The following is a 23,622-nucleotide window of genomic DNA, read 5'->3' as shown; positions in this document are numbered from 1 at the left end:
ACCACCACTCAAAAGACACGCCATCCAGAGACGTTTGTGGAACTGAAAATCATGACAACTGCTCTATTCCTGGACATCGAGGATTCCCTGATGGCACTCATACCTCTGATGGTACCCAAAATAATTTTAGGCAGCACGGGAGCAAATATTTTAAAATCTGACAGTTATTTATTTTAATATGTCTCATGCAAACACAACTAATAGATATACTGGTACATTTAAGAAAAAGTTTTTAACTGCTTTAAGGAAAAATAGTAACAAATATTAATAAAATACTTGAGGTGTACGCAAATATGGCAAAAACGATGCAGATGGTGCACGAAGAACTGAGGATGGGAAATACAAGTTTAGGTGAGGGAGGGCTACAGGAGTTTTCAGAGAAGGAAGTAGTGAATACTCACTATACACACACTGGGTTCGAGGTCACCTGGAGGAGAAGAAACCCCCTCACTTTATTACTAGGTCTTGGACAGAAGTCTGCAAACTCTATCCTGCAGGCCACATCTGGCCCCTCGCCTGTTTTTGTAAATAAAGTCTTATCAAAACACAGTTACTCTCATTGGTACACGTAATTTCCATGGCTGCTTTTGCGATAAAAGACAGAGATGACTAGTTGTGACAGAGACTGAAATATTTACTATCTGGCCTTTTCCTGAGAGTTCCCTCCACCCAGATCTAGGGGAGAGACCTGGACCACGAGATGCGGCCAAAAGGTCCTTAGGGAAGTAGTTTTGATCCCCCAACCCGTTTTATGGGGCCAGCATAACCCTAACAACCAAACCTGACGGGGACATTCAAAAAGGAACATCACAGCCCAGTTTCTCTCGGTAAGATAAACGCGAATATACGAAAGTATTAACAAACCAAATTCAGGGATATTTAAAAAAGACAAAATGTGCAGGCCAGGCAAGGTTTATTCCAGGAATGCAGGGTTTAATGTCAGAAAATAAATCAACGATTTCACCACATTAACAGTCAGGAAAAATCGTTTAAAAGAGGAAGATTTTGGAGCCAGATGGCATGCTCTGAATCCTAGCTCTATGACTTCCTAGCAGGGTGACATGGGCTAGTCGGTACCTTCTCAATGCCTTGGGGCTCTCTCTCATCTGTAAATGAGGGATGCAGCTGTGTCTGCTTCCTAGGGGTTAAAAGCTTTATCAGTCGAGTACTCAGAATCCTGCCTGGCACACACTGAGTAAGTGCTCAGTAAGTGTGAGCTACTGCTACCACAACAGAGCAGTGACAATAGGGACAGAACTAACACTGACAAGATATGGGGAGTGCCCAGCTGTCGGAGATGTGAGGAGGAGGGGACTGAAAATGCAGGTAGTAGAAAGATACTACAGAAGAGAAATATTTGAACATGATTCCAATGTTTTTACATTAAGCCGGGATAGGATTAGAGGGTAGAGGAGGCCTTTCTTTGGAGAGGAGGGCAGCAGTGGGGAAATGGCGATGGTACTAAGTATGGGGTCATATCAAGAAATGCTTGGGAAATCGGCATCCAAAAGAGCAGCATGGAAGGCAATGAGAGGTCTGAGGTGGACACCCAGACTTGGAGATGGAGCACAGACTGACCACAGACATAGGTGTGGGAGGGAAAGAAAAGGATGCCACCTTGGGGACAAAGGCATTGAAGAAGTGGATGGAGGAGGAGGCATCAGTAAAGTGACATACAGACACTTGGGAGAAAAGAGATAGTGTTGTGCCTCACAGCCCAGACTCGCTCCGCAGTCTAGACGGCAGAAATGAAATGGAAGTTGGCAGAAAATAAAATGTATCAAGGACGGACACTTTTAAGGTCACATTACAATTTCAGAGCAGGCAGGTCTTAACTGTAATGGTGTATGAGCTGCGAAGACAGGCATCTTCTTAAGTGGCTATTTCATTTCAGCTAAAAAAGGAAACTTGAACCATCTCAGACTTTTTCATATCATCACCAACTTTTAAAGTAGGAAGTCACAGTGTAAGCCTTAAAGGCATCTTCAACAGAATCTAACCTTTTTTGATGTTAATACCAATAGAAATTGTTTGCTATACTGAGCAAGACACATACTTAAACAACTGTAACTTATAGACACTCAAGTGACTTTCTTTCTGATTGCTTGCTTCCCTTCTAACAAATTAATGAGCACACGAATGGCAAATCTTGAATCTTAGCTTTCACACACAGATACAAATTAGAACCATAACTTAGAAAAGATCGCACAACTGAAACTGCATGGGAACTGGCGTAGCTGGGATGGTTGTGAACGTCTGGGTCACTTGCCAGAGCAACTGCTCCTCGATTCCATTTGGCTATTCTAAGTGGTTATCATCAAACCCAAAGAACAGCTTAGAAAAACACCCTTTTAGAATGAAGAGGAGGGCCGGCCCCATGGCTTAGCGGTTAAGTGCGTGCGCTCTGATGCTGGCGGCCCGGGTTCGGATCCCGGGCGAGCACCGACGCACTGCTTCTCCCGCCATGCTGAGGCCGTGTCCCACATACAGCAACTAGAAGAATGTGCAACTATGACATACAGCTATCTACTGGGGCTTTGGGGGAAAAATAAATAAATTAATTAATTAATTAAAAAAAAAAGAATGAAGAGGAGTTCGTTTGCAGCTAGCACCCTAACCAGAGGGTTTGTGATGCCACCATCCACATTTAGTGTAGGTTCCTTCATAACACCCATGCACGAGAGTGGAGACTGAGAACCGACACCCTAGAGACTGTGGTCTGCAGAGGAAACACGGATGTGCTTAGTTGGCAGAGGAGTGTGAATTACTGACGCCTAAAGCTAACTAGGGGGATGTTTTATTCTTTTCTATACGAAAGGTATGGGTACCACATTCTCTAGCTACTTACCCATCCCTCCATTTTTAAAAGTTATTTTTAAAAATTGAAGCAGGACAGGGGCCGGCCCGGTGGCGCAAGCGGTTAAGTGCGCGCGCTCCGCTGCGGCGGCCCGGGGTTCGCTGGTTCGGATCCCGGGCGCGCACCGACGCACTGCTTGGTAGGCCATGCTGTGGCGGCGTCCCATATAAAGTGGAGGAAGATGGGCACCGATGTTAGCCCAGGGCCGTCTTCCTCAGCAAAAAAAAAAAAAAGAGGAGGATTGGCGGATGTTAGCTCAGGGCTGATCTCCTCACAAAAAAAAAAAAAAAAAAAAAAAAAAAATTGAAGCAGGACATACACACAAATACACAAATGACTGATGTGCAACCACAACCCAGACTTACACTTGGACTGGGACTGAGGCAGTCCTGACAGCCATGTGTGAGCTGAAGGTGTACAACGAGATGATTTGATGTATGTATCCATTGTGAAATGATGACCACAATAAGGTGAGTTAACACATCTGTCACTTCACATAGTTACCGTGTGTGCGCGCGCGCGCGTGTGTGTACGTATGGTGAGAACATTTAAGATCTACTCTGTTAGCAACTTTCAAGTATACAATACAGTATTGTTAATTATAGTTACCATGCTGTACATTGTAACCTGTATCTTTTTGCCATAATAAACTGTGACCATAACAGTTACTGAGTCCTGTGAATCCTTCTAGTGAACCACAGAGCCTGTGGGTGGTCTTGGGGACTGCAACACACCACCACAAACGCACTGCTTATACCTAGGTGAAAATACTAAGACATAAGACATTACTATTTCACGTGATTTTAAAGTACTTTCATCCTCTGGTAATAAGGACAAATTATTCAGGTCTTCCTCATTTATTATTTGATGAAACCAATATTTTCCTTTATTATTTCTAAAGCAAAGGCTACCATTACCTCAAAGAAATGCTTGCCTTTACCATTTCATAAAGATTCTTTTTTTAAACAAGGACACACATTAGCAATGTAAAAGAGCCTCTGCAGTCAAAATATATTTTTAGAGACTCAGCTGAACAATAAGCCCTGAACTTTTGTTTAAATTACGACAGTTAAACCATTAAAATGATTTCCCGAATCTGCGGAAACGTGTCTTGCATAAGAAGGCATTCCACGGTCCTAGGGAACACGGTGGAGCCTACCGGGTAATTTGTCAGCTGCTAGGATTACACTCAGCAAAGCCGCTTAATCATTTTTGTAGACGCAATTATTCACAAATATTAAGAGTAACACCCTTTTCCTGGTTATCTAACCTCTTCACCGGAGCCAAAAAAAATGAGATCGAAAGTCTGCTACTCCCAATTATTTTATTATTAGCTGGAGAACGCTTCTGGCAGACTTTCCGCTTCCTTGAGGGGAAAAACACCCTGGAAAAATTTAATAAAAATGGAGACAGCATTTTGCTCACTGTTAATGTCTATTTGAGTTCTGCAGCAGAAGGAATCAAAACGCAGCCCAAGAAGAAGATAGAGGGTGAAAAAACGAGAATCCCATTAAAACTCCACTTACCAATAAAAACTAGTTGGAAGAAAAAACATCCCACAACTAAAGGATCTGAATCAGTGGCTCGCAACTGGGCGTGACCTTGACCCCCAGGGGACATTTGGCAAAATCTGGCGCCATTTTTGGTTGCCACAAAAGAAGGAAGGAGAGTGTTACTGGTATCTAGTGGGTAGAGGCCACGGATGCTACTCAGCATCCTACAATACAGGACGGTGCCCTAGGACAAAGAGTGATCCTGCCCCAAATGTCAACAGTGCCGAGGGTGAGAGATCTGGATCTTAAGGAACAGCTGACAGCCTTTAGAACGTTCTGGCCATTCAGAATATCTGCAGGGATTAAGACCATCAGATCTGCCCACACCTGCAGGCTGACCACCTACATGTTATAGAACCCTTCGAGCTAAAGTTCCTAAGGGGATACTTTAAAAACATGTTAAGACTCACTTGAAAAGGGGTTGGAAGAAGCCATGCATAGACTTCTATCCCCCAAGTAAACATGTAGCCTGCCCGGTGACTACGGTCCCAACCAATGCAGAACTGCTTCTCATGATAACGACCCGGGAGGAGCCAGGCAGGTGCGGGAGGCATACAAGGCACACCCAAGTTTGCGGAATTCCCGAGGATGCAAAAATTCAAGCTACACATACGACACCTGCCCTTCACCTTCAGATGATTTTTCATTGCTCTTCTGTTTCTAAAAGCCTCAGAAAGGTTGTGCAGCCATCCATTTCTAAATTAATATGGCCGTTACTTGAACCCATTATACAAAAGAACATCCCCGTCAAGACCTAGGCCCACACTACAGCTAATGACCTGCAAAATTGAATTCAAATGTCTCAGCTGCCTTTGTATACTGACCCCCCCCCCCCTTGCTCTCACACACACAAAGCTCTGCAGATAATGGAAGCATAAAATTATATTTCCGGTTTATTTTTGATTTAATAATTTCAAAATTATTATGGACTCACAGGAAGTTGCGGAAATAGTGGTGTCCAGTGTACGCTTCATCCAGCCTCCCCTCAAGGGTGACATCTTATCTTGCTGTAGTACAATATCAAAGCCAAGAAACTGACATCTAGTTGACCCGTCACTAGACTGCAAATCTTTAGCTGTCACCATTTCCGACCTGCACGTGTGTGCACACGAGTGTGTGCACATGATCTATGCGTGTATAAATTTTATCCTACGTGTCCACGTGTGTGCTCACCTTCACACCAAGACACAGAACTCTCCCATCAGCACAAATAACTCCCTCAAACTACCCCTCTGCAGTTACACCCAGCCCACGTCAACCCTTAGCAGTCATCTCCACAGCCTTGCCGTTTTAAGAGCCTTCTAGAAACGGAACCACACAGTATGTGGTCTTTTGACATTGCCTAGTTTGACGCAGCACATTTCTCTGGGGACTTATCCAGGTCATGGCGTGTATCGATAGTTTATTCCTCTTCATTGCTGAGTGGGGCTCCGGCGATGGACAGAGCACCATGTGTACAGCCAATCACCCATGGAAGGATACTGGGAAGTTTTCAGTACTTTGCTATTACAAATAAAGCTGCTATTTTCTGTATTATTTTAAAAAGTAACCAGATTTTGTCAGACACCAACCTAGCTTACAAATGACACTCTGTGCCAAGGACTTGCCCCAAACTGTACAGTTCTAGTAAAAAGCCCTTAAATGTACAGTCGTCCCCCCTTACCCGTGGGGGATATGTTCTAAGACCCCCAGTGGATGCCTGACACCATAGATAGTACCAAACCCTATAAATGTTTTCTCCTATACATACAGACCTATGATAAAGTTTAATTTATACATTAGGCAATGTAAGAGAATACGTGAATTGCCAGCATCACTACTCGTGTGCTTTGGAGCCATTATCAAGTAAAATAAGGGTGACTGGAACACAAGCAGTGGATACTGAGACAGCTGATCTGATAACTGACACGGCTAGTAAGTGACGGGTGGATGGCCTCTACAGTGTGGATCCGCTGGACAAAGGGATGAGACATATCCAGAGAGGAACAGGAACAGCTCAAGATTTCATCACGCTACTCACAACGGCGAGCAATTTAAAACTTATGAATTGTTTATTTCTGGAATCTCCCATTTAATATTTTCAGACCGAGGTTGACCACGGGTAATTGAAATCCTGGATAAGGGGGGACTATTATAATGTTACTGTGGAATTCCAGTGGTTCCTTCTTTCCCTTTTGAGACCAATTTTCTAAACTCTAAAATAATCTACACATGAAACTTCTTACCATAATACTGTGATTTAAAAGTTGCGGTAAAATATACATGACATAGATGTATCCTTTTAATCATTTTTAAGTGTCCAGTTCAGTGGCATTAAGTACATTCATATTGTTGTGCAACCATTACCACCACCCATCTCCAGAACTTTTTCATCTTCCCAAACTGAAACTGTCCCCATTAAACATTAATTCCTTCCCCCGCCGGCCCCTGGCACCCACCATTCAATTTTCTCTCTATGAATCTGACTACTCTAGGTACCTCATGTAAGTGGACTCACACAGCATTTGTCCTTTTGTGACTGACCATTTCACTCAGTATGATGTCCTCAAGGTTCATCTATGTTGTAGCCTGTGTCAGAACCTCCCTCCTCTTAAGGCTGAGTAACATTCCTTTGTATGGATGGACCACATTGTGTTTATCCATTCATCCATCCAAGGACACGTGGGTTGTTTCCACAGTGGTTTTTACAAAATTTTTTTTTCCCCCCCAAAGCCCTAGGAGATAGTTGTATGTCATAGCTCCACATCCTTCTAGTTGCTGTATGTGGGACGCGGCCTCAGCATGGCCGGAGAAGCGGTGCGTCGGTGCGCGCCCGGGATCCGAACCCGGGCCGCCAGCAGCAGAGCGCACGCACTTAACCGCTAAGCCACAGGGCCGGCCCACACAGTGGTTTTTTTTTAAAGAATACTTTACTGCCGTCCAAAGGGTGAAGCTCATCTCTGAAGAAAGAGGGCACACCTCTTCCATGAGGTTCTCCAACACATCACCCCTCTTACGATAGCAGCTCAAATCTGAGATCATGAGCTGGGGTCAGAAACGACGCTCAATTCAAACTGTTCAATCTTCAGTTAGGCAGAGACTCTAGTAAAATTAAACGAGAGGTCGGCAGAAGGGGGACGGTGATCTGACGTAACTGACAGCTGCCCGCTCAGAAGTCAGGGCCTCAGAGAAGTGCTTGTTCCACCGACGGACTGAAATTCCCAGGGACCCTTCTTGAACCCGGACCAGCGGGATTTAAAAAGCATGCTCTTTTACAGGCCCCAAGTCACCTGGTGCCTCTTCCCAGGGGACTTCTTCACCCTCAGTCTAATGTTTCACAGAAATTAGCTTGGCAGCGACTGCAGCCCCTTGGAAAACAGGGACCCACCCCCTCAGCCCTGTCCCCACTCCAACAGGGACCTCGCTGGTTCATCCACTACAGCCGGGCTCTCTCTTATCCAAACAGGCTCCCCCACCCCCCATCCCAGGAAGTGGCTGTGCTGACATGTATGATTTTTAAACTGCTAGGTAATCTTTCCAGAAAGTAAAATCTCTCTGTGCATTTAGAAAAGAACAACCTTTAGCTTTGCGCCTGAGCTTCCTGTGGAGAGAAGATGCTGACGAGGCGCCTTGCTCATTCTTCCCTTAGGTCCTAACGACATGCCACTACAGAGGCGCATCACAGGGCACAAAAGTGTGCCACTTGGCGAGGAAATCTCTATTATTTTTCTCGGCATAGAAGCTCCACGAAATGAATGAAAATGCAATCTAAGCTCTGTTTTAAACCTCGAAAATCCAGGTACATAATATTTCACTCTCCTTATTAGCAAGGATGATATATAACTATGTGTACATTATGCAAATCAAAGAGAACATGCCTAATTCCATGTGGCTGGTCACGCGTGCAGATACTGGCTCTTTAGGGCAATGGCCTAGGGGGTAGATTCTCATCTTTGAAAACTGCCGATGCTCCTCTCTGAATAACGCATATATTGCGATGTTAACGGAGGCAATAAATATGTATAATAAAGTGGCCCCTGGACTACAAATCATGACAAATCCGAAAATAAGTTCCAGTGTTTATAGAGTTTTCAATCATCCTCAAAGGTCCTTAAATCCTCACAATGAAGAAAGATGTTCATCATCCTGGTGATTTGCGATGCATGATAAACGAATTTTCACCATCTACCCTGATGATAAGCTCCTTTCTTTATCTAAATTGTTTACAATGAGAGCCATGGGGGACATGCCACCTGCTAACACACCCGCACCTGACAAAAATAGCAGTGAAACTTGATTTCTCACAGGTGTTTCTTTTCCATCGGCACAGTCAACAGCCCAGGCATCAAGTGGTTTTTATGAAGCCTCTGCCTGCTCTTTGTGGTGGGCTGATGGCAGCCACAAAACTCGAGATGGGCAAATACTTCCCCAGGTTTTCCATGACTTCGATACCTTGGACGTGCGGGCAATTAAATGTGCAGCTAGTCTCAGCATCTGCCCTACCTAGGGCCTGCCTGCAGCAATCCTGCTATCTATCTGGGAGCCTGCACAGATGGACACACGTCCTGCCCAGGTGCCCGGTCTTATCCCCAGAGGGTTGGCCGGGCTGCAGAGTTGTTTATTTTATGCAGAAAGTTGCACTGCTGAAAGAGGCAAAGGTGTGCAGATGTGGACGCTCTCACTCGGCAGATCTGGATGAAAGTCACTGGCGGAAACTGTGACCTCATGCAGGTTCACGAGGGCTAATTTTAAACCCTAAGAGGAAGTGTAAACGGTCACCAGTATCCTGCAGATTCATCTGCTGGGACTAATGTCCTTTTACCTGCTTTCCAATATGCCCCACACTACAGGCACCAATTAGCCCTACAACTCAAATCCCATCTATAAAACAACAGATGTGCATGAAGGGCCTCGCTGCCCGGAGAGATGGCAAAAGGTGCACTGGCTTCTGATAAAGTCACACCTACACTTACCACACGACCCAGCAATCCCGCTCCTAGATATTGACCCAAGAGAAATGAAAATCCATGTTCACACAAAAAACCTGTATGCAAGTGTTTCTAATGACTTTAGTGTAATCATCAAAACCTGGAAACAACTCAAATGTTCTTCAACAGGAGACTGGACAAACCAGCCAGGCATCCTTAAGAATGAACACGTACTATTTAGCAATAAAGAAGAAACTACCGATGCATGCAACAGCACGAATGAATCTCAGATGCATTACGAGGAGTGAAAGACGCCAGACTCTAAAGGCTACACGCTGTAATGTCCACTTATATGACATTCTCGCAAAGGCAAAACCACAGGAAAACAGCAGTGGTTGTCAGGGGCTGTGGTGCAGGGAGGGGTTGATTACAGAGGGGCACAGGGAACTTTTTTTGGGGTGATGGAACTGTTCCATATCCTGATTGTGCTGGTGGTTACGTGACTGTAAACATTTGGCAAACGTTGCAAACCTGTACTCTAAAAAGGGTGAATTTTAGGGCATGAAAATTATATCTTAATTAAAAAAAAAAAAAAGATGCAACAGATGAAGGTGGGAGAGGTGGAGAAGCAGCCACGTCTGACGAGAAAAGGTCAGATCTGTCTTCTTCGAGGCTGCCAGTTGAGACCAATAAGAAAAGAGTCTCGCCATCTTTTAACTGTTGTGGAAAATCTGGCCTCAAAGCCCCAGACCTTCTCTCCTTTCCAGAATAGAGTGTGACACTGACCCAGCTACACAAGAGACCATCTCTCCATCCATCAGTCATGGAATTGGCCTTGTGTTCACGACATAATACAGACACTCACTTTTTCATGACAAATCACCACACTCATTCATTCAGCTCTCTCACCAGAGCCTTGGCAACTCCTGGTGGGTGACTTTCCTGACTGCATAAAGTGTCAGGTGGCGTCCTCCAGCAAAGGTAGCGTCCACTGGGTCCCTGCCAAATTGAATCCAGGAGAAAATTTTTTCTTTATACGTTGGATTTTTGGGATGAAGCCCCAGAGGAAATATTTAATATGCTTACAAGGACCCACTTATTGAATTTTTCCACTTTCCATGCTGAGTTGGAAATGGACATCCATCTCCCATGCTATACTCAGAAGGAAGCAAGGAAAACCACCCACGATCCATCCAGTTTGAGGAGGAGCTGCTGGCAAACACCTGTGCGGGCTGAAACACATTCTCAGGGTTCAGCCCCTGCTTTTCTCCATCCCTGATCACGAGGCGAGCTTAGGACTGGGTGGGGAAGGCACCCTGCCGCAATCTGCTTCTTTAAAATTGCCCAGACAACACAATTAACCCCCATAAGACACAGGCCAACAGACTCTTACCCATCAAAGCCAGACTGCCATTAACTCAGGCAAAAACCAACAGGGCCATTTTGGCGCTGGAGCTGGCAATTCAAGTTTCTTACTGCTTAACTAAAGGCCTTGATTACTAACCAGTTTCATCTTTCAAACCACCATGAACCTGCTACATCACAAATCAACACTATTGAGTCCTTTTATGGGCAAGGCCCCTGCTTCAGACAACCAACAATGACAGCAAGGAAAATCGCCTCTTCCTTAAAGGTTGTAGAACATATAGTTGGCTGAAAGCCAGAGAACAATCCGAGGGGGTCTGAATTCTGCCTCTAGGGGGCAGAGGCGTGAAAGAAGTCCACTTTCAGGATGTGACCTGGATTCTCCTAACACCTTCAGGAAAGTGTCATCTTCAACACCCTGCCTTCCCACTATCCGAGGAGATAAATGTTCCCTTGGAGATTCTCTTACTTGCAGCCCAAAGCATCCTTACCCATCCTTACCAATACAACTGATACATGGGGAAGGGATGAAGAGAGAAGTTGGTGGAGATGGAAGGACTGACAGGAACAGGGTCTGCTGGCTCCAGAGCACAGGGGCAGGACTCTCACCATGAGCTCAGGTTGCTAGGACCAGGAACACCATGGTTCCAGGGCACTCGTCCCTCACTGCACCTGTGAAGGTGGGCTGGGACGTTCTGGGTCTATCCCTGGTCGGCGAGGCAAAGAGCAGATCTACCGGAGAACCAGCTGTCTCCTCCACTGCAAGGTCATCACCCCTCCATCTTTCCCCTCCCCCCTCCATACCCACTTTCTTGTACACACAGATGACGACAACTAAATTAAGACTTGGCAACAGAGAATTTACTGGCAACTTCTAGCAGAGAAATCAGATTGGGAGGAATTGAAGAATGATTCACCTATCAGAATATAGGATTTATTTTTAATGAGTTTGGTGGTGGTAAAAGGGAGAGAAAGCAGATGCTTGTAGAGGAAGCAAGATCAAAGGACGTGTTTTCTTTCTTTTTTCCTTTTTAAACTAGAAAGCAGACATTAACAGGCTGAGGAGCAGGTGCTCTTTCTACCTGGTGGGAGCTCAATAAATGTTTGCTTAACCCAAACTTTAGGATTTGAGATAAACATATATGACAACCCCAAAATGAACACTTAAACATTAGGCATTTCTTCTCTCCCCTCCTCTTTTGAAAATATCCTTGTGGGGTACTCCAACCAAGTGCAGGATACACACAATCACGAGAAGAAAGTGCAATAATCTCCTTCTTAAATACCAACTCAACATAACGCGATTTCACTGTAAGGACTCTGACAAATTAGGACGGGAGTGGAGTAGATGTTACATAAAATCGACACTGATGAGATTCTATGCATTGCTCTCTCTCAACTCTCCCTCTCAGTTGCCTGGTTACAGAAACTTGACCAACAAAAGCCAGACACATGTAAACAAACCCTAAATAAGGAAGTCTGGCCTTTCTAGGGGAGGGAGGGAGATTTCTGTGTTTATTCAAAGAGGCCTGCAACTCTCTTGCCTGGGGGGCCCCAGGGACCAGCCACCGGCAGAACCCTACACAGAAGTTCTTTCTTCTTTCCCGCCTTTTATCTATCCTGACGCCCACAAACACAGGGACAATGATTCCAGCCTGGAGTTTCTTTATATGTTTGACTGAATTTTTGCCTTCATCCTATCTTTGTGCAGAGGTGTTTCTAAAAGGAAAGAACCTCATATTCAACGCTGAAAGTCGACAGGGAAGCAGGATTTGGTACATGGGATTTTCATTTGCAAACATCTCTGGGAATCCATCAGTTCTGTGATGGGAGAACACCTGTACTCCAGGCAAGCGATTCCTCTGAGTTCCAGGTTAAGGTATCAGAGCAGGTGTGAAGTGGTACATATTTTGTTTTATATATCAATTTTTTATAGTATGTTCTGGAAACAGCTAATCCAAATGATCTAATATATATATATACATATATATATGTATATATATATATATATAAAGAATGTGCACCTTCCAGGAATAATGCGAGCTGAGATCCCAAGTGACAGAGACCCAGGCTCAGGTGGGGAGACGTGTTTATTTATGTGCTACACACCCAATGTATGTCACCACTTTTGCCCAGGATAACCATTTTTCGCAGGGAAAGTGAGGCTCCAATGGGACAAATAACTTCTCAAGGATGTGAGCTCGAGCCACGCGGTCTGGCTGCCATGGCTGCCCATCTCCCCCTTCCAGGCTGGCTCCAAAAGAGCCTGGACCTGGGGGGTCACGAGCTGACTCCCCTCTATCCTAGCACATGTGTCTTTGGGAGGACGGGGCCTGGGAATTGGTTTCCTTCTTGAAAACTCAAGTTGCAGAATATATACAATATGATGCCAACTGAACTAAGCTTGAATATGCACAAAAGCGATTGTTATGGGTTGAATCATGTCCCCCCAAAGTTCATATATTGAAGTCCCACCCCGCCCATCCCAGTACACCTCAGAATGTAACTTTATTCAGAAATAGGGTCACTGCAGATGTAATCAGTTAAGATGAGGTTATACTGGAGTCCAGTGAGCCCCGAATCCAATACGACTGTCTTTACGTAAAGGAGAAATTTGACAAATTTGGACACAGAGATACGAGCACACAGGGAGAACGCCATGTAAAGATGGAGGCAGACAACAGGGGGATGTATCTACAAGCCAAGAAATGCCAAAGATGGCCAGCAAACCACCAGAAGCTGGGAGAAAGGCAAGGAACAGACACCCTCACAGCCCTCAGAAGGAACCAACCCTGCCGCCATCTTGATTTTGGACTGCTGTCCTCCAGAACTATGAGCCGATACACTTCTGTTTAAGTCACCCCAGTCTGTGGTACTTTGCTACAGCAGCCCTGGGAAACGAATATACCAGTACTTCGCATTGCTTAGGAAAACATCCTTGTATAGTAAAAGAATGGGGATAAAAACACTAACTCCAGGAGGGTATAGTTACCACAAGGGGGGCGGGGACGCCACCACGGAGGCAAACACAGGGTTCCCTATGGCACTGGAAATGCTTTATTTCTTAAGTTGCGTGGGTAGGTGGGTAGAAGGATGTTTTTTCATTAACATCATTTTGTACGCCTCAAATTAGGTATTTTAAAGTTTTTAAAAAGTATTCACTTTTGGGGCCGGCCCCATGGCAGAGTGGTTAAGTTCAGCGTGTTCCACTTCAGCGGCCTGGGTTCACGGGTTCGGATCCCTGGCATGGACTCACACCACTCGTCAGCCACGCTGGGGCGGTGACCCACATATAAAGTAGAGGAAGACTGGCACGGATGTTAGCTCAGGGCTAATCTTCCTCAGCAAAAAAAAAAAAAGTATTCACTTTAGAAATTAACGAAAAAATTACTAAAGCCAATAAAAAGAAGAATTAAGACTCAAAAATTAAAAAAATCCCCCACAAGCAGTTCTCTAAAGTGTGTTTAGGCTCCGCTGTTTGGGGCAGCCCAATATTACATAATGGAGTATACCATGTAATGGAGAAATCAAGGGTCAGCTTCGTCAAACAACTTGTTTGAGGAATCCCACTAAGGAACTCTTCAGGCTCTGAGGACCCTTCAATCCCCTTCGCTGCTCCCTGAGGGCGGCGGCTGCTAACCACAGGTTCATTCTGTCAACAGGGAATACATATTTGGCTTTTTCATTACTTACCATAAAGTAATGTCTTGGTCATAATCAAAAGTGTTGCAAGAAACTAGACCTATTCCTAAGTTTTAGAAAATTGGTTAGAGCCCATTATTTTAGGGGGGTTTGGGAGCTCAATGAATCAGTGGTCCTAAATCTAAGAGGTTCATATATACACACCATGTATACATATATATATATATATATACACACACACACACACACACACACACACACACACACACCAGCCCATAAATGCCCTCACAATGGCGGAGGCACCAAATTGCTCCCCTCTTTCCATGTCCATCACGACTGCTCTTCACGTTAATTCCAATCTGATTTCATCTGAACAGCAATGTCAAGGGAAGAAAAGACATACTCCCTCATCCCACCCTGGGGACGGGTCAGCCCCAGAATCTTCTCTTCTCCCCTTGAACACTCTTAATAAGAATGCTCTTAGCTCTTAATTTTGTACAACCTGGTTTTTTGATCAATGGTTGATCACTCTGCACGTAGCTTGCTGAAGATGAGTTTCCTACTGACAGAAAACCACCCTCTTACCTGACTCCTGGAGATATCGATACACCAGAAAGTTCACCTCGTCACTGGTTATGCTCATCTTAGCCTCACCTCGCGGCGATGAGGTCTTTACAAAGCAGGAGCCACCTTCTGTTAGAAAGGCGAGAGGAAAAAGCGGAAAGAGAGTTTTGAATCACTGCTTGTATTTTTTTTTACTGCATTCTTTTTGAGACGATTGAAAAAAATAATACCTATGATGGTAATTAATGCCTGATTCATATTTTAGTTTGTGATCATGTGATTACAGAAAATTTGTAAAAAGAAGCTTTGGTGTATTTTATAAGGCTGGGGTAGAGTCAGGTATAAACCACACTAATGAAGACAAATTCAGGGGCAACAGAAAATGAAAACAAACAACTGACTTCTTATTCAATAAAAATCACGTGTGTGTTACAATCACAAACACTTGATAAGGAGCATGAATGGAATGCCAAGGCGCTCTTTCCACAGAGGCAGTTGGCTTAGACACTAAGCGATTTTCCAGACGGATGGAGAAGATCACTGAGCAGACCAGTAGTCACGTCAACACCCCTAGGAAGGGTGACCACATGGTCCAGACTGCACCTGTTGTTGTGGAGAAATGATTAATCACAATACCTTTCACTCATAAAAGTTTAAACAACAAACTCCGCGGTCACTCTACCTCCAAGGCGTACACAGCACTGAGAAGGAAGACAAATATCAGGGAAGAGCTAAGTCAGCGTATCTGTCACTTTGATATCACTTCTATAAAGAGGCCAGGTCTCCGGAAGCCACAGCAAGAACCTACATCATTTGTATTTTGCCACGGAACTCACTGCATTAGTCTGGCTGAGACCTAAGGTCCCTGGAAGGCAGGTGGAAACTCGGGGGGTTGGGGGAGGAGGTGGTAAGAATTTTGGAAGCCTTTGTGTCTGAGGCAGCCAAGAAGAGAGAGTCTGATTTTTTTCATAACGATCCTAGTTAGACCTACGAACAAGCCAGCCCAAAGAGAACAGAAGTCAATCAATTAGTAGAACTCTTGTACATGGACAAACCAGGACAAACCAGGATTCAAAGATCGATAAGAGTGGTCACTCCAAATGGCAGTAGCCAAGAAAGGCCACAACTCCGTTTAACCAAGTCACCAACACCAAACTAAAATTTTAGGCTGTTTGGGAACTGTATTCAGAGTCCATGTTATACATGTTCAGGCATCTTTATTGGCGGCAAAACGTTATCATTAAATGCGAATTAAGTTTTTGCTTGCTTAGGAAAAAGATAAAAGAACCAAATACGCATTCAAGTTGGGAGTATTTTAAATAAATGTTGTTGTAAAGGTCAAACCCAAGATGGCCCCAGTGAGTCCCACCCTGGTATAATTCCCTTCCCTCAAGTGTGGGCGGGATGTGTGACTTGCTTCTAGCCGGAAGAAAATGTCAAAGGAGAAGGATGCCACTCCCTTGGTAAGGTTATGTTCTATGGTAAGGGTGACTAGTTGTCACTCCCATAATTATGTTACGTTACATAAGACTCTGACGTAGCAGACTGGAGGGAAACACTCTCCCGCTGGCCTTGAGGATGAAACGTGCCATCCTGTGAATTGCCCAGGGGACTGGGAGGCAGCTTTCAGGAAGCCGTGGACCTCAGTCCTACATCCAAAAGGAACTGAAATTCTGCCAACAAGGTGAACTTGGAAGTAGATCCCCGCTCAAGCTCCAAATGAGGATGCAGCCCAGCCCCCATCTTGCCTGCAGCCTCATGATACCCTGAGAAGAGGCCCCAGCAAAGCCATGCCTAAACTCCGGACCCAAGAAAACTGGGAGACAATAAATGTGTTGTCTCCGGCTGTTGAATTTGTGGTAACTTGTTCCACGGCAATGAACAACTAATACAGCCCCCTCTGGGGTCATTCCAGCTCTCACTGTGTAGCCTTAACAAAATTTTATTTTGTAGTTACCAGAATTTTGCCATGCAAAAATACTCAATAGCTTAATTTGGTGATATTTCTGTGCCTTTGTACACACAGAAAATTTGACAGTCAAAATATAAATTCGTCCTGAGATTTCTGCTTGAACTCTGGGGAGTTCACTCATAAGACAGCATCAGGAAAATATTAGAAACGAAATAAAAAGCTACAAAACCAGAGCTTAACCGAATGAAAAAAGAAAGCATTATTACGGAGGAGAAAGTAAACAAGAACAAAAATATAAATTGCCAAATATTGTAGCTCTGAACAGACTTTGGGGGATGGCTGTTAAGACGACAGCTCAGTTCCAATGACAATTCAGAATTTCAGGTTCTCTCTGTGGTGAATGGTGGGGCCACGGGGAGGTGATTAGGTCATGAGGGTGGAGCCCTCATGATGGGACTAATGCCCTTATAAAAGAGACCCCAGAGAGCTTTCCCTCTTTCTGTCATGTGAGGACACAGTGAGAAGAAGACAGTCTATGAACCAGGAAGTGGCTCTCCCCACACACCAAGGCTGCTGGTGCCTTGATCTTGGACTTCTAGCCTCCAGAACTATGAGAAATGTCTGTTGGTTAAGCCGCCCAGTCTACAGTATGTTTGTTATAGCAACCTGAATAGACTCAGACACCACTCCTCACCCCTTTCTCTTTTATTCTGTCATGTCGGGTGCTTAGAAACAGTAAAAACTAACTAGCAGGTTCTCTCAGCTTCAGTACGTTTGACACTGGGGCCAGATGACTCTCTGTGGCGGGGCTGTCCTGTGCACAGGACGATGCTGAGCAGCGTCCCTGGCCTCCATCCACTACATGCCAGTACAACCTCCCCCATCCCCTGCAGCTGTGATGATCCAGACCTCTCCAGACACTGCTAGATGTTCCGAACTGCAAAACTGCCGCTGGTTGAAAACAACCGCTACAGAGGAAAAATAACCATCTTGTGTTTGAAATGAACTCCATTTACAAAGTTGTACGGCAATGTGGAGTCAGCTCATAGACATTGCTTAATGAAATGGCCAAGCTATTAAAAGTGGGCATTTAAAATGTACCCGTTAAGCAGGGCCAGCCCGGTTGCGTAGTGGTTAAGTTCTCATGCTCCGCTTTGGCAGCCCGGGGTTTCGGGGGATCAGATCCCGGGTGTGGACCTACACACCTCTCATCAAGCCATGCTGTGGGGGCATCCCACATACAAAATAGAGGAACATTGGTACAGATGTTAGCTTAGGGCCAATCTCCCTCAAGCAAAGAAGGGAAGATTGGCAACACATGTTGGCTCAGGGCCAATCTTCCTCACCCCCAAAAATAATAAAATAAAATGCACCATAAGAGCTGTACTTTTTCAAACTGTCTACGTAAAATCTTTCTACAAAATTATCAGTGTTTTCATAAGAACATTAAATACTGATTTTGTCTTTCAGCATCCAGATCTTTCTTGTTGTCTAAGGAGAAGGCATCGGGATACATACAGACCACACAACAGACCTGTACCCAGAGCCTGGTTCGCCCTCCCCGCCCCACAAGTGTTTGTAATCAATATAGGTATCTGCACACCTGTTCTCACAGGACGACGGAGAAGGAGAATATAAGAGCCTCAGGAGACATGGAATTATGAACAATTTTTGTTAGCCCATTCCTGTATTTTTCTTTATGCATCATTTCTTTTTCTACCCGGGAAACGTGATTAAGCTCTGGCTCTCTGCTTTCTGATCACAGATTCATTTTCTCTCTAAATGTATAACAACTCACACTCCAAGGATTGGAATGCTTTCTCCAATAGAGAGTTAACTTTTTAAAGGATTTTTGATTTGTAAGCAGCAGAGAAAACAACCAAAACCATCTGGCTATGAGCCAGACAGCCTGATCTCTAATTGTATCTCCATCTCTTTCTAGCTCGGGATGGCAGGGCAAGCACTGAGGTTGTTTCTTCATCTCTAAACTGAGGAAAACAACAGCCCCTATACCTGGAAGAGGTTGGGAGGGTTGAGCGCTTTTGTATCAACTCTCAGAGCAGGGCTCCATGCACAGCAGAGATCCAGGACGTGCTACCTATTATTCTTATTCAGCCAACCGCAAGCATCCCCAAAAGAGTGCCCTGAAAAGGCGCTGTGGAGGGACCAGCAGAACACACTACCCTCACCAGAGAGCCGCTCGGGGCTGGTTTACCCTGAACAGTTCATCAGTGGTTTTCAAACAGGGAAGGTGGCACTTATAAAGCCCTTCAAAAAGAGCACTTGCCCCAGAGGCTGTGATTGGGTATCCCTTTTCTAACATGTGTAGTTGGAGACACAACTTTTGTTTTAACACCTAGCTGGTTTCTGCAACGGTTTCCAGCCTCAAGTTCTGAGAAACATCCAGTGCATGCTTTCCAACCTCTTCAGTTCTAGAATAAAAGAGAGCTTTCTCAGCATTGGTAGCTCCTCCTCGGCCTCGAACAAAAGGGGGGAAAAAACCCGAGTTCTTAATTAGCGCAATTGTGTTTATTTTCTTGCCTGACCCAGTTTTGATGTGAGACACCTTCGATTAGGTTGATTTGAGGTCTTTGGAGCTGTGATTGCGCAAAAAAGGAAATACTCGCCTTCCACTCTGGTTTAATGCCACAACATCCCCTCAGCGAGCTGCTTAAAGAAGAAGAAATGAGTGCGGGCTGATCACATTTCTGGAGTTCCCCCGCCAGAGATAAGTATTCCAACATAAATAATAATTTGGGGTTAAAGCCGCCAAGAAACTGAAGGGAAGTTTATTTACAGTATTTCTTCTTTTTACGATTTAATTTCAAGGTGGCAAAAGCTCCCATGAATCATGGTTCCCTTCACAAAATAGTTCAAAAATCAGTCGCCAAGAGAAACGTCGTTTAAGAGTTTCATTTTATTTAGTATATATTTATAGTATGCAATATGCTATCCTTCTCTGGGAAGGGAGAGGACAGCCCCAAAACAACAAAATTTTAATTGCTATTTAATTATCTTATAAGACATAATCACAGGAGCCCTACTGGAGAGCTGGCGCTGGTGGTTAACAAGAAAAAGGGCGAGCGCATCTTGCCAACAGCGGGAGAGCCTTGTTGGGAACAGGGAACCGCACACTCACTGATTCAAGGGCGGCCCTGTTTCAGGGAGGGAAACGGTGCTAACCTGATACCATTGGAGGGGAAAGCTCTTTCCATCATTTGCCCCAATATGAAATATTCTCTTTAAAGCAGCCCTTTGTTTCTCCAGGGGCAGAAGAAAGTTTGTCTCATTTCTCGTTTCTGCTATTAGCCTGTTGGCGTGTACGCTGGAAGAATCCATCGCTTAAACTCATCTTCTGGATAAGGCTCAGGCTTCTGGGACTTGTTTCCATGCAGACTGAGGACCGAGAGCCAGAGCAGCTGGAAAATCTGTTCGGAGTGACCTCATCATCAAAAGGCACTTTTCTTTCTCTCTGTGTTTCTTCACAGACACGAAGAAATTCCCTGTGGACTCTAACCAGTGGGTCTGACCTCCCTGTTCGCTTTCTCCAGAACGTTTTTTCTCTCTTCAAACAGGAACTCAGTTTATTTTTATTTCACAATCAGTGGTCAGCTTAAGACGAAACTTTCAATGTACATATTAACATTCACATCAAAATCCTTTTCTTTTTTCTTTTTTTGTGAGGAAGATCAGCCCTGAGCTAACATCTGATGCCAATCCTCCTCTTTTTTGCTGAGAAAGATTGGCCCTGAGCTAACATCCGTGCCCATCTTCCTCTACTTTATATGGGACGCCGCCACAGCATGGCCTGACAAGCGGTGTGTCAGTGCGCACCCAGGATCTGAACCGGCAGACCCCAGGCTGCCAAAGCAGTGTGCGCACACACTTAACCGCTGTGCCACCAAGCTGGCCCATTAAACTCTTTTTTTTTTTTTATAATTTTATTTATTTATTTTTTCCCCCAAAGCCCCAGTAGATAGTTGTATGTCATAGCTGCACATCCTTCCAGCTGCTGTATGTGGGACGCGGCCTCAGCGTGGCCGGAGAAGCGGTGCGGCAGTGCGCACCCGGGATCGAACCCGGGCCACCAGCAGCGGAGCGCGCGCACTTAACCACTAAGCCACGGGGCTGGCAAAATCCTTGTCTAAACTCTGCTCAAGGACCACTTTATCTTGGGAGATGAAGCAGGATTATTTACCACTTAGCACATCTCTTTCTCCTGCATAACTGTAACAGAGCCAGGATATAGCTGTTGAAACATTGTTGTCCAGTGCCAGTATGATTAAATAAATCACGGCATTTATAGTTCGACCCCAAGTATAGGAAAATAATATACATACAAAAGATTGGGGGAAATACATGAAAATATTAACAGTGGTTTCATCTTGGTTGCTTTCTTTCATGGAATTATCTTCACTTACCAATGAGTACATGTATATTATTTTACAGTAAGAAAAAATTCTCCCAAAAGGTAACATTTTTCACTAATTTTACAGTTATATTTATTTACTTGGAATCAAATGGTCGAAATTTATAATATCATATCATATTATAGTCCAAAATTATAATTTTTATTTATTTTTTTCCCCCAAAGCCCCAGTAGATAGTTGTATGTCATAGCTGCACATCCTTCCAGCTGCTGTATGTGGGACACGGCCTCAGCATGGCTGGGGAAGCGGTGCGTTGGTGAGCGTCCGGGATCCGAACCCGGGCCGCCAGCAGCGGAGCGTGCGCACTCAACCGCTAAGCCACGGGGCCGGCCCTATAGTCCAAAATTATAAACCTATTATTTTTTTAGCAGAGTTCACATGCCTAGCAGTAGCACCACCATTTAGATATGGGAATAAACCAGTGCAATAAGATACAGTCCTTAAAAGAATTTTCGTGACTGGGGAAAACGTCCAGCATATAGTGCTATGTGAAAAAAGTCGGTTTCAAGATGGAATGTGCATGATACTAAATTTTGTTTTGTATACACAGACACACAAATGGAAGATACTCTCCAAAATATTTTTAGACCTATCTCTGGAGGTGGGATTATGCTAGGCTTATATCTGAGTACGTGTGTGTGCCTTTCTGTACTTTCCAAATTTTCTCCTATGAACATGAACTGTTCTTTCATTCATTAAAATGTAATTAAAACCTGGCAGTGTCTTCAGAAATAATCAGTATGAGAGTGACTCAGCACTCCTAAGTAGGAAATGAGGCTACAGGGTTGGGAGAGCAAAGGGGAGGGGTCTTGTATTACAAAAATAATGCTCTTCTTCAAGGAATAAAAAAACATCCCCAGGGTGAGGTATTCAGGAAGAGTCCTTTCTGTGCCTGGCTGCCCTTCTAGGTTAATTAATGGCTGGCTGGGGCCTTCATCCAAAATCCAAGTGCATATCAATGGCAGACACTGACATGACAGCAAAGGCATCCTGGAGGTACCTCTCAGACCATCTGCACGCCTCCTCCTGAGTGGCCACAGTGTCCTCTCTCAAGCTCTCCGAGCTCGCCACCCTATCTACTCTACACATTTTCTCTGCCTGCAGGGGAGGCAGACCTAGAAGGAAGTCTTCCTAAAAATGCTCAACTTGGTAACAGCAAACCACTGCTATGAAAGTCCACATCACACAAGCCAGACGATGTACATAAGACAAACAGCACAATTTTCCTTCCATATTCCTCTCCTCTCTACATAGTTTAATCCAAGTTCGTATTATACCCAAGGTTTCAAAACAGAGTGCCTTGGGAGACACCGACAGCTACGGCTTCCACATAAGAGTAGTCTGTCCTGTGCTTCTAATGACTTTGGTCTTGAAGTTAATGCTTCTGATTAATCTGTAAATTAATTTACAGATTTTAATAAGACTGAGAAATTAGAAACAGATTCTCCACAATATGCACTTGGCCCTCAAACAAATTTCAGGAATACACACTGGCTGGTTATAAAACCTCTAAGACCCTGTGATTTTCACCCACATATCCAGGATTTATTTTGGCCTTGATGTCCCTTTCCTGTGGTAGGTGGAGTCATAAGTGAGGTCATTTACTCATGTAATGTGGCTTCTAGAGAACTGAAAAATAAACGCTGTGGCTTTCTCTGTAGATATAAAGGCAGGAGACACCTCATCCACCGAGGTGGCCTGGATCTTATAAATTTTGTGTTATAGTAGTTTTTGATGCTTCAATTTAAATGAATACTAAAAAATTTTTTTAACAGTTAAAAAAAATTTTTTTAACTTAATTTTTTAACTTAAAGCATTATGAACCCAAGTATTAGATGAGAGCCCAATGACCTCAAGTGTATGTCAACAAACATAGGAACTGAGTTTTGTAATCAAATGCTCAGCAGCTTAAATTTCCACAGCCATGACTGATAATATTTAAAATACTAACAGTAGCAGTGAGTAGGGTTACCAGTTTCAGTACTAGTGACATTTGGGACCACATACATCTTTGTTGTGGGGCTGTCCTATATATTGTAGCATGTTGAGCAACAGCCCTGGCCTCTACCCACAAGATGCCAGTAGCACCCCTCCCTCCGAAAAATACCTTCAGACACAACCAAATGTCCCCTGGGGGTGGGAGGACTGCCTCTGACCGAGAAGTCCTGAGTTAGGGCGGTTACAGAGGTCCAGAGCCACTCCTCATTACGTGGCAGGAAGGCCCTCCAATTCCTACAAGTCTTGACTCCCGGAACATCTGCAGTTACTTAGCCTTCACTAAGTAACCACGACTTGGATTCTGTCTTAACCATATCACGGGCCTTGCAGAGCTGCACCCCAAGATGTCCTTCAACTCAAAGGGCTGCAGCCAGAAGAGGAGGAAATAAAACAG

At 44.4% G+C, this 23,622-nt stretch overlaps 1 protein-coding gene across 8 annotated transcripts in view; it reads right to left on the bottom strand.

Annotated features, from left to right (window-relative positions):
* Window positions 1–23,622, bottom strand: part of TBL1X (transducin beta like 1 X-linked) — a 223,168-nt gene that overhangs the window by 42,139 nt on the left and 157,407 nt on the right. For 7 of the 8 annotated variants that reach the window (XM_058535402.1, XM_058535403.1, XM_058535401.1 and 4 more), the window contains one exon: window positions 14,910–15,017. The exons of the other annotated variant lie outside the window; for it this stretch is intronic. In XM_058535402.1, coding sequence (XP_058391385.1) covers window positions 14,910–14,967 — 58 coding nt within the window. In that variant the 5' untranslated portion in view covers window positions 14,968–15,017. The remainder of the gene's footprint in view (window positions 1–14,909; window positions 15,018–23,622) is intronic. 8 annotated transcript variants of the gene reach the window in all.

The sequence above is a fragment of the Diceros bicornis genome, chromosome X, assembly GCF_020826845.1.
Source record: "Diceros bicornis minor isolate mBicDic1 chromosome X, mDicBic1.mat.cur, whole genome shotgun sequence".
NCBI lineage: Eukaryota > Metazoa > Chordata > Mammalia > Perissodactyla > Rhinocerotidae > Diceros > Diceros bicornis.
The sequence above is the reverse complement of the archived record's forward strand: the minus strand, read 5'-3'. Positions and strand labels throughout refer to the sequence as shown.